Source organism: the organism of the source record quoted next, unplaced genomic scaffold, assembly GCF_019419815.1.
Source record: "Pyrus x bretschneideri cultivar Hongxiangsu unplaced genomic scaffold, Pyrus_bretschneideri_v1 Contig10, whole genome shotgun sequence".
NCBI classification, from domain to species: Eukaryota; Viridiplantae; Streptophyta; class Magnoliopsida; order Rosales; family Rosaceae; genus Pyrus; species Pyrus x bretschneideri.
The window spans coordinates 4,035,001-4,046,012 of NW_025999391.1; the positions used below are offsets into that span (position 1 = coordinate 4,035,001).

Below are 11,012 nucleotides of genomic sequence, written 5' to 3' on the forward strand. Positions count from 1 at the left end.
ATTTACTCCAAGGCCACATTGTTCTCGAGTAGAAGACCCCAAATTTCCATCTTTTCCTTCCATATATTTGCTATCAAACTTACATTTTGACATTCCTATGTTTTCCACTTCCTGCCTGTAATATGATAGTTCTTGTTGCGTAACTGGTAGTATATTTGATGGAAGTCTCAGAGATTTTTTTTTAACGAGAATAGAGGTAATCCAAAAGGAAAAGTTGTGTATTTAAATAGAGTCAAAACTCCATTTTTTAATCTATTATAAAGAATGTAGCTTGCTAGTTCAAATGAATCTAGTTTCAGTTGTTATGTACTCAATATTTAACGGTGTTATATTGGCTAGTATTCAATGTTTTAATATTATTCTTTGTGAAAATCTTTCAAGAGAATGAGGAATAGGATGACCCAAACGAGAGATGGGATCCAGATTCTGATATGGAGGTTGATGATGAACGGTACTTCAATTTATTCTCCTTATTTGTTCTCATTAATTATCTAGCACTTCCGTCTTTGCAATATACTGATTTATGGTTTATATAGTAAGCCTTTACCAAGCAGAGTAAAGAAAGAGATCGTTGAACTTGAGGTTAAAGATCCGGTATGTCACAAATCATCACTGGAACTCAACTTTTTTTTTTTTTTGGGTGTGGAATCATTTGAACTATAATCCACTATATTTGGCTACCAATTTTGTCATGCCCCGATCCCGACATACATTCAAGATCGACACGTGACGTCAGCAAGTACCCGTAAATCTAATGTACCCCGCCTCCGGCTATGAACAAAGCACCACTCAAGGTCCAATTTCGTAGTAATTTTTCCTATGCTTTATGGCTGCATCTAACCTCCTCGTTAGACTGCCTACGTACCCTAAATAGGGATCAAGTCATTCGTAGTTCATCATTTACTACACTCGACGTTTATCACAGTACGTTTAAGCAGAAAAGTATAGCATTCCTCAATCAATTATTAGAAATTGACAAGCATGAAAATTACTAGGTTCAAGGCTACATAACAAATCCATATGACAAACAATATTTCCACTTCATCCATCACATAAATCACTAAGTCTCAACATAAAACCATAATTCATGGCATGCAACATCTCAAAGAACAATCAACAAAGCACAATAATATTCTCTAGTCACCTTGGATAATGAGTCTAATCATAATAATAACAATCATATACAACGTCATTCCACAATCACTTTCATTAATCAATTTCATGAATCAAAGAGGCACGATACTAACATTTAACTACGTTAATCAATCAACAAGATCGCATATCACCTCACAATATTTAATAAAAGAAGTCTACAAAATTCCCCACTTAGATTATAAATAATAACATGGAAAATGTAATTTATACTCACAAGTAGAGCTGGGCAAACGGGTACAAGACCCGTGGGTCGGGGCAGGTATTGTTTATTCGAGGCAGGGCAGGGAGAGAGTATCTACAGGAGCGGGGCAGTTCCACAATTTTAGAATCTCGGGGCCCCGGACCAACCCGTTCTATGCTTTACTCGTTCAGTCTCTTTCTCTCTCTCTGAATCTCAATCTTAGACTTGCACTACAGCATTCTTTGTCCACATCTCTCTCGCTCATCTCTCCTAATACCAACTCGATGTCTCTATCTTTTGACTCCGGCCGTCGAAGATGGCGTTGACGATGACACAAGGCTGCAAATCGGGGATGCTCCAAGGCACCTAAGGGACAACAAAGATCAAAGATGGACAATGATGGCACTATGATGATAGCGAACCTCATCGATGACAGTGGGCTCCAGATCGACGAAGATGGAGCTCTGCGCCCATAGAAGTCGTCTCGATGTCCTTCTCTCTCTAAAATTGACTTTGCACCCATTTCCTCCCTTCTGATAACATTCAAAAATATGCTTGCTTTATGCAGAGCCATGAGCTGAGCTGCCTGCTCTGCCCTTTTCTCTCTGTTGCTCTGCTCTAATTTTGGGCATTTTCTTCTTTTGGTTTTGTACAATTCAAGTTTGATCAAAGAAAGGAAGGTTGTCGTGCAATTGGTGAGCTTTCTCGTCAAATTTGGGGACAAGGCAGATCTGAGTTGGGCAGGGTTGAATCTTATTATGGGTGGCAATTTGGAACTGGGTTTGGTGGGTTTGGATCTAATGGTAAGGTGGGCATGGGCGGAGACGGCCTTAAGTGGCGGTAGTTCGAGTAGTGCTATTGAGTTGCAGAAGAATACGAAGGATCCCAAAAAAAAAAAAAAAAAACCCATGGACCCTACCCATTTCAACCGAGCTGAGTTAGTTCCGGTTCCTATATTAACATATGTTATACCTACCCCGGCCCGACCCGACCTGTTTCTTTTAAACCCGGGTACAGTCTGGTCCCTTCAAAATTGGGCTTGGCCCAACCCTACTCCCCAGGTCTACTGTGGGTAACATCCATTCATTCGAATCTAGGTTTCCAGACTAACTTTATGGAAATGAGCAAGAGTAAGGATTCCAGACCACTCAACGAAATCTAACTAAAATATAGTCGCCTATTGAAATATACCAAGTACAACTAATCCTCATCACCCCTAGAATGCATATGGTTCCCCATTGCGGATATACCAAGCAGAACCATATACATAATCTAATGTGCAGGCAATGATCACCCATCATAGATATACCAAGCATGATCACCCTTGAAATACGTATGGTCCCTTATCGCGGATATACCAAGCAAGACCACATCCTAACTCTAGGTAGTGATCACCTATTGCGGATATACCAAGCATGATCACTCCTAGAATGCATATGGTCCCCCATTGCAGATAAACCAAGCAGAATCATAAGCATAGTCTAATAATGTAGGCAGTGATCACCCATCGCGGATATATCAAGCATGAACACTCCTAACAGTCCCCCATCGCAGATATACCAAGCAGGACTATATCCTATAGCACTAGGTAGTGATCACCTATCACGGATATACCAAGCATGATCACTCATAGAATGCATATGGTCCCCCATTATGGATATACCAAGTAGAACCATAAGTATAGCCTAATCGTGCAGACGGTGATCACCCATCTAACATATACCAAGCATGATCACCCATGTAATACTTATGGTCCCCTATCGCGAATATACCAAGCAAGACCATCCATGTACCACTGCTACATGATGTAGTCAGTTCAACACACAACCTACCCATCCTCAACCCTTATGATTTACAACGTAGGCACCTGCACTATCAACTTCTCATGACCACTAACAATCTTGTCAGACAAGCACATAAGTTCTACATAATACTTCTAAAAAGATTTCAGGCTCGCATCTCTATACTAGCAATCGTATATCTTATTCATATTATCTAGAAGTTCAATAAACAAGTATAACACAATAAGGTGCCACTTGCACGTAAATCGAAGTGCACATCACTTGGAATAACTCACTAACTCAGATAGGCCCGATAGGCTTCACTAGGTCTCTAGTAATGCTACTTTTAGAACTAAAGAACGCTTAAGAACATCTTGACCAAAATCAAACTTAGTAGTCCAATCTAGAAGATCCGTCTATTAGATTTCCGATCAATAACTTCCCAAGTGTCTCATTAATCTTCTAGAATAATATCTTAAAATTTTAGAACGATCCAACGGTCGGATCTTCGCCAATTGCTAAATTAAGTGGCGGTCAACGTTCGGCTTTACAAACTTAGAAATTCAAATCATCAAGATCCGTACATTGGATTCCTAATCCGTCAGTTCTTAATGTCCTTAAATATTACGTACTATAACATATTAAAGTTTACTGTCGATCCAATGGTCGGATCGTCGATTCATATAATGATCAAAAGGCAGCCTCTATCAAAACTATGTTCAAACGACGAGATTTCTTCAATCAGACGTCACATATGGAATTAGGGTATCAAATTTAGTCTAGAAGGTCAAGTGGTTCCTCGGGCCATGCGTCGCCACACGCGGCGGCTGGCCACCTCTACTCACCGAAAAAATTCACCTAACTCCAAAAATTATCAAATTTCACAAGCATATAGATCTCAATGAGGTGAGAAATTTTCATACCTGGGCTGAAGTCCAATTCAGCCGGAAAATACTTGAAAAAGCCCTCGAAAGAGTCGGGTGGCTAGAAACTATCGAGCCTCGCCGCTACTCTGTCGAAGGTCTGATGACAATGACTGTTGTTGGGTTTTACTCTTGCAAGGAAGGGCTACCAATACCAGGTGGTGTGCCATCGTGACCGATGCCGAAAAGAAAATTAATTACTCTAGGGTTTTTGGCATACCGAGGGTTTCTCGTGCTCTGTTTGTCAAATATAGGGACCCACAAGTACAATTGAGACAAGGGTTCAACTAGGTTCGAAGAGAGGAATAATTTGACACCGGCCTCGTCATCAACGGTGGCTGAAATAAGGAGATGTGGCCGGGTTAGGTTGGCAGGTCGAAGGGAGGGGTCCGGGTTCCCCTCCTCCTCTTTTCCCTTTTTTCCCCTCCTTTCCTCTTTTCCTGATTGGCTAACTCCCCTCATTTCTCTTCTTTCTCTGTTTTCTAATTGGTTCCTCTCTCTCCCACTGCCATCTGGCAGATTTTTTTTTTTTTTTTTTTTTTGAAAAACCAAACTTTGTAACTAAATAATTAAAATTCTAAAATTAACAAAAATATAGTTAAATAAAATCGAATATATACGAAATACGTAAATTAAATAATGAAATTCTGGGGACGGGATTTCACAAATTCATTTGTCTATTCTTAAATGCTACTACATTGAAGTTCATGTATAGTAAAATTGTGCTCATTATCTTTGACAATGGACAAGTGGTTATATTGTTTGTTCATGGCAAGGAAACAGAAATATATTGACGAAAGGCTAAAAGATGAAAGTTACAGGGCAAACAAAATCTCCCATGTACACAAGTTAAATAGTCCCTCTGGAGTTTACTGTTTCATTCGTTTAGATGATGCAATGAACCAACTCAATATGCACCATTCTTGACGGCTCCAACCGTAAACTTACTAAAACCTGGATTTGACTAGAATCTATTCAAACCATCCAAATCATATATAAAGAGGAAGCTTGTCTCTTCATAGTGTTCCGTTGCTCCCCTCTGTTATCCTGTCTCTTGTTTATTGTTACGTGAAGCCTACATTGGTGATTAGTAATGTTCCCTTTCTATCTTATGAGAATATAATGTTTCCAGCTATGGTATCTACTGCTGTTTATGATTATATGTTTATATCCTGCACGTAGCATTACTTTCTTACGATGTGCTCATTTCCTTTGCTGTGCCGCATTTTAAAACTTACATAAACATGGATGATAACCTATTTGTTATGTTTATTTGCACACTGGAGATCCAGAAAGGGACCTCGGAGAATGCTAGAAGCTTAGGCTATGATCCAGCAGTAGATGAGATTACAACAGGCGCAAAGGTGAAATTAACACATAAGCCCATCATTAAAATCAGTATCTGCTTTCGTAAGAAAACGCCCTCCGACTAATTGTTTTTCTCTGTCGACATTGATATTTGCGGTCTTTTGGATATAGACTTTGGATCAGTGGATGAACTAACTGTGAAAGAAACTATGAGTAAGCCTGCGGACCAGATATAAACATTACCACAAGCAAAGTCATTCAAACTTAACTGTCATTCGATTTGTGAAGTTGGTAATTTATTTGATGCTTTGTAAGAATTCAACGCTTGTTTAAACTATCATGGATAAGTACCCAAATTTGGCATCTTGTACATGTTTTTTTTTCACTGTTTTGAACTATTAAAAGTTAAATAGGAAGGCATGGAACTGTCATTATACTGTTGTATCCCAAAACCGAATTCTTTGGTCGGAACCCTAAAACCGTGCTTATTTCAGGAATCGTAAGTTCAATCAGTAGTCCACTGCCCCTGATTTTGGTGCTCCAAAATCCGATTTTCCTCTTTCATTTGGGAAGAAGATGGGATTAGAAATTTAGGATGTCACATGATGTTCATAGAGGAAGCATTTATTACTAGACTCAAACCCGCGCTATCATGAATGATTGGGCGTAGGTGACCGATGTTTTTGAAAAGTTTGGATGTCAGAAATTAGGATTATAATCTGCTTAACTCATTTCTTTACTCAAAAGAATTTTCATTTTTCATTAACAAACGATAACCTATACGGTATTGCAGTAAAACCAGTAACTATATTACAAGGCAAAATGGTAAAAGGAAAACCCCAATTTGACGGTTTCTCTTCCAATAACTTTGTATATGTTCCTGTGTCCATCAGTTGTATTTAGATCTGTAGTTGTTCAGGCAGAACCAACTCTGAGCCCTTTTCAGCAATCGAGCATTGACCGGAAGACTTGCTGAGTGTTCAGTATCAGTGTCTGTATCAGAACCATCTATACAGAGTGAACTTTCAACTGAAGACTTGCTGAGCATCGACTGGAAGACTTGCATTAGATGTCCTTTCAGCTGAAGCACCACTTGATATCCCATTTGCAGTAGGGGAAAGCACTTCAGGTTGTTGAATGCTACTAATGTTTCCCTGTTTGAGTTTCTTAGTCTTCCCGATAACTTTTCTCCTCGTCTGTCCAGATGTAATCCACGAAGATAACCCCACAGCTCCAAGTTGCGGCAGCACAATACGATAATCTTGTGTCAATTCAAAAAGCAACAGACTCCTGCAAGACTATCACCCATTCCAACCTGAAAATGGAATCTCTCCGATTGTCAACTCCATCCAGATTTTGGGATACCTTCAGAATTTAGCAGACAAATACCAGAAAGAGAAATAATATATTCACCGAGAAAAGTTCGGACTTTTCAAGTTTACCATGGAGAATGATATTATGTACAATCATTGTCAATTGTCGAAAGACCATTCGACACTTCAGAATCAATACAATTGCAGGAAACACATTCTACGTCTAAAAAGAAGGTATGAAGACGGAGGGTTGATTGTCTCTGCCATCTTCATCTTCCCCTTCTTCTTGTACCCAGCACTGGCATTTTTGGTGTTGATTGTTCTGGTTTGGGTGTTTGATGTGCGAGAGAATAGGAGGAGGGTTTTTCCCGGCGGTGATGAAGACGGAGGAGGTGGAGAGGCCAGGGGACATAAATGGCGGTGGAAGTGGGCGTTGGGGAAGCGCCTTATGCAGTCCAGGCCTCCCATTACCTGCTACACCAGTTGAGCCAACCGTTCAGTCCGATCACGACCAGCTAACGGATAAATGCTGACAAAATAATTAAGTAATATTCATATTAATATAAAATAATATACCCTAATTTCCTTTTCTTTTCATATAAACCAAATCAAGAGTTCTCTTTTAATGGTAACTTATTAAATATAGTCCATGATTGGAAAATGGCACTTGGTGTATCAGATTGTGTTTTCAGTATATTGAAAAATGCTCAACTTTATTGTTTATGTTGTAACACCAAATATCCAATTAGAATCCAAGTTATGTCTGTATTCATAACTTACAGTTTACGCACATGTGAGCAACTATTCTTAACATTTGCAAATTAGAGGGTGCAACTATTCATACTAAAAAATAGTTAGGAGGACATAAATTGACATGTACTTGATAAAATTCGAGAAATTCGTCTCAATGATTGAGACATTTTTGCTACAACTGAGAACAAAAGAAGCTCCCACAAGGGAGTTGCCCACTTCAATCTAGAGTGGCCGACGACATACGCCAAACTAACATATACACTTACAAAAAATGGAAACTAGACAAGATTGTAGCTCCAATAAAGAATGCATTACATTATGTGTCAGTGTTTACTAATTACATCAATTATTAGGCGGGTTCTTTGATTTTGACCTGAAACATAGTACTACTTCAAAGATCCCCAATGTTTTATTTAATAGACCTTTCCATGCACATCATGTAATGCAAGAAGTTTCAGGGACTAATTAAATAGCTAAAATGAGGTGATCACAAAAGGGATCAATCAAAATGCCTTAATTGTACCAACTAATGAAGTTATTTGAAGGGTTATAACCATATTTAGAATGCTAATCATTGATCGTCTCCTTAAATAAAAAAAGGACATGAAACTGACGAAACGTGAACACAACACCGTCGTGGACATAAGCTGCTTGTTGGCCATGATAAGAGTAGTTAATCTACATGGGTGTGTACATATTATCAATTAGATTTATTCTTTAAATAGATTTACCGAACGATGTCTAAATGTATATCTGCGATTTACAGTCTTACAATATAACATGTCAAATATCTGACAAATAAATGACTCTGATTTCTAAATTGTAGCTTCCTTCTCAATCTCGCATTAATTTGCACCTTTCTATATGTGCACCTTCTCAATCTCGCATTAAATTGTAGCTTCCTTCTCAATCTCGCATTAAGTTGACAAACCGAAAATATAAACTTGCAAACCAACTCTGATTTCTAAATTGTATTTGTTGTGGTAGTACCTAAGGTACTGTTTGGTATGTGGGACGGGACAGAACAGAGTGGGATAAGGCGTTCCGTCCCACGTTTGGTGCGCCTAAAACGGGTGGAACGAGCTGTTCCACGGGACGAGTTTTGGGTGAATTTTCGTTCCACCTCACCCCACTGGAACGACTCGTTCCACATCCGTGGAACACAAAATTATAACCTCTCCGTCTCCTTCTTCTTCCTCCTTGTTTCCATCCGAGGGCATCTTTGCTCCCGCTCCGTTCCGTTCCGTCCTGTCCCGTCCCGTCCCGTCCCGTTCCATTCCGTCCTGTCTCGTCTGCATACCAAACGATACTAATGGACCAGGCTCATGGGACCAGTGGCAATTTTGAAATATAACACAAATACAGCACCATTTTTGTCACAAAAAATAAAAACGAAAAATCGTCGTTTTTCTACCCCAAACTACTGGTGTCGCTCAATGTCTCCGTCGTCTTCTGATTTTCCTCCGAATCGGAGAAGAAAGGCAACCAAATCCTGGTCCTCCAAATTCGTGGTTTTCTGATTCTTCCTGGCGCTGCTTACGCGTACTGCAGCCTGAGCGCGTGGTGCCCTCGATTGATTCCGTGGTCTGATCTTCCACAAATCGCAATCTGACGATGGCAATGGCATCGCCGCAGAACCAATCGGCGAATTTGGATCTCTTCCATGCATATTTGCGATGGGCCGATTTGGACCGCGATGGCCGGATTAGTGGCAATGAAGTTGTCGCTTTCTTCCAGGGCTCTGGTCACCCAAACAGGTCCTTGCGCAGGTTCTCTCTCTCTCTCTCTCTCTCTCTCTCTCTCTATATATATATATATATGTATATGCTTGTGTATATATGTATAATTGGATGTGTGTGTATGATTATATTTTTTGTAATTTTAGTGGTTGATTGGGATTTGATGCTGGTTCCGAATCAGATTGATTTTGAATTTGTAGTCTAATTGTAGTTGAAGTGGTAAATGTGAGTTCGGGATGTCTTAATTCTCTTATCTAAGCTGAGGTTTTTATACCTTATGGTGTATCCGTTCGACCTGAAGTGGTAAGCAGACTTTAGAAATGTGTTAAATGACCCAAGGATTGATTGAGGATTGTTTATTACATTAGAATTGTGCAGTAGTGAAAACCTGCAGCATTAGATGACCATGGAGTAGTTAGGATTAGCGCATACAGGGGAAATGTTCTTGGGTTAGGATCATATCGACAAATAGGTTCTTGAAGCTGTATACTTGTTTTGCTGAAGGAATTTCCATATAAAATGATAACCAGGGGCATATTATGTTAAATATTGATTATATGAATGCACTTTCTCATTAGCTTGAATTGTTGAACATAACAGGCTCAATCAAAGCATATTTTTCTGCAAGATGCTTTGCTACTGGATGTTCATACTTTGCATGATGTGTTCGTATTTTGATGTAAAAACTTACACATGCCATAGATACTTTGTAGATATAAAATTTTATTTGTGATTGGGAGTAGTCTTTTACTGGCCAATTGACATACAAACATCCATAAATATATACTATTAAATTGAGTCATGTCTAAATGTGCAGTCTAGATTGATAGAATGACTACCCATCATGCCACATTATCTTTGATGGAGCGGTTTAGGGAGGGACGCCCTCTTCCAGCAGTGCTACCAAGCGATGTTATGTTTGATTTATCCAATATTTTTCATCCTGCAAATAATTACTCCAATGCTGGCAATGTAGCCTGGAGACCTGCATCCGGTGTTCATCCATGAACAAATCACTTTTACATTTTGAAACATGTCTTCCTTTGATGTAGAATAGTTTCTTATTTTTCACTTTAAAAGGCTTTCAACAACAGCAACTGATGCCTGGTCCTGGTGCTCGGCACATGGCACGCCCAGCTGGAGGAAGGTCACCGAAGACAGTTGCTCCTTCTCATGCTGAGGAAAAGCAGAGGAGGTTAACCCAGAGTAACAGAATTGGAGAAACATCTTGTAGATCAACTGAGTACAGAGGAGGTTAACTCACTGAACTCAAAGTTCAAAGAAGCAACTGAAGCTGATAAAAAGGTACTTAGAACTTTAATGTTTCCCCAATTTTCTCATCTTGAGCAACAAAGTTATGTGTGCATGTTACTTCCTGTTAAGTATCAAATCATAACAAATATCCCAGAGATTTAGGGAAAGAAATCTTGGATGCTAGAGAGAAAATTGAATAGTTCCGGGTCAAAATGCAGTTTAGCCATCAAACTTGTAATGTATCTTTTGTATTTCATTTCTTTGTGTATGCAGCTTGCTTTTTCTTCATTCTTTTCTTTCTTAAGCTTGTAGCGCGACGTTTAATGTTTCTCAATTTGGGAATGTTCCTGGTCCTATGAAGCAAAGAGCCCTATAGTTTTATCGTTGTTACAAATTCGATGATTGTATTATTAAACTGGGGCTGTGCCTTTCTTTTTTCAGCCTTAATTTGTTGTAATATTTTACCTTTTCTAATAAAATTTGTTTAGCTGATCATTGTTTGGTGCAAACAAGAACACTGAGTTTTGCCGGTGTTAGAGTCCAATCGGGCCATTCATATTTTTTGCTCATTGCAGTTCAGCCATCGAGCAATCGCATAATTTTGT

At 39.2% G+C, this 11,012-nt stretch overlaps 3 protein-coding genes across 5 annotated transcripts in view; all 3 read left to right on the forward strand.

Annotated features, from left to right (window-relative positions):
• LOC103949529 (histone deacetylase 19) overlaps positions 1-5,488 on the forward strand; it is a 102,435-nt gene extending 96,947 nt beyond the window's left edge. Inside the window, exons 5-6 of one of the 2 annotated variants that reach the window (XM_048566170.1) lie at positions 537-594; positions 5,327-5,488. In XM_048566170.1, coding sequence (XP_048422127.1) covers positions 537-594; positions 5,327-5,473 — 205 coding nt within the window. In that variant the 3' untranslated portion in view covers positions 5,474-5,488. The remainder of the gene's footprint in view (positions 1-536; positions 595-5,326) is intronic. The other variant, XM_048566174.1, reaches the window with a different exon arrangement.
• The window catches only part of LOC125468146, a 53,582-nt gene extending 42,680 nt beyond the window's left edge, over positions 1-10,902 (forward strand). For both annotated transcript variants that reach the window (XR_007251511.1, XM_048566201.1), the window contains exon 4: positions 10,436-10,902. The gene's annotated coding sequence lies outside the window, so the exon portion shown is untranslated. The remainder of the gene's footprint in view (positions 1-10,435) is intronic.
• Positions 8,827-10,695, forward strand: LOC125469153. Its single transcript, XM_048566218.1, has 2 exons — positions 8,827-9,183; positions 10,211-10,695. The coding sequence occupies exons 1-2, from the start codon at positions 9,029-9,031 to the stop codon at positions 10,410-10,412; spliced, it is 357 nt and encodes a 118-aa protein (XP_048422175.1). The 5' UTR covers positions 8,827-9,028; the 3' UTR covers positions 10,413-10,695.
• Positions 10,903-11,012: the final 110 nt, after the last annotated feature.

Coding starts and splice junctions, on each gene's coding strand:
- LOC125469153 (XM_048566218.1), top strand. CDS start 9,029: ATGGCAATGGCATCGCCGCAGAACCAATCGGCGAATTTGGATCTCTTC. Junction 9,184..10,210: donor CCAAACAGGTCCTTGCGCAG/GTTCTCTCTCTC, acceptor GATGTAGAATAG/TTTCTTATTTTTCACTTTAA.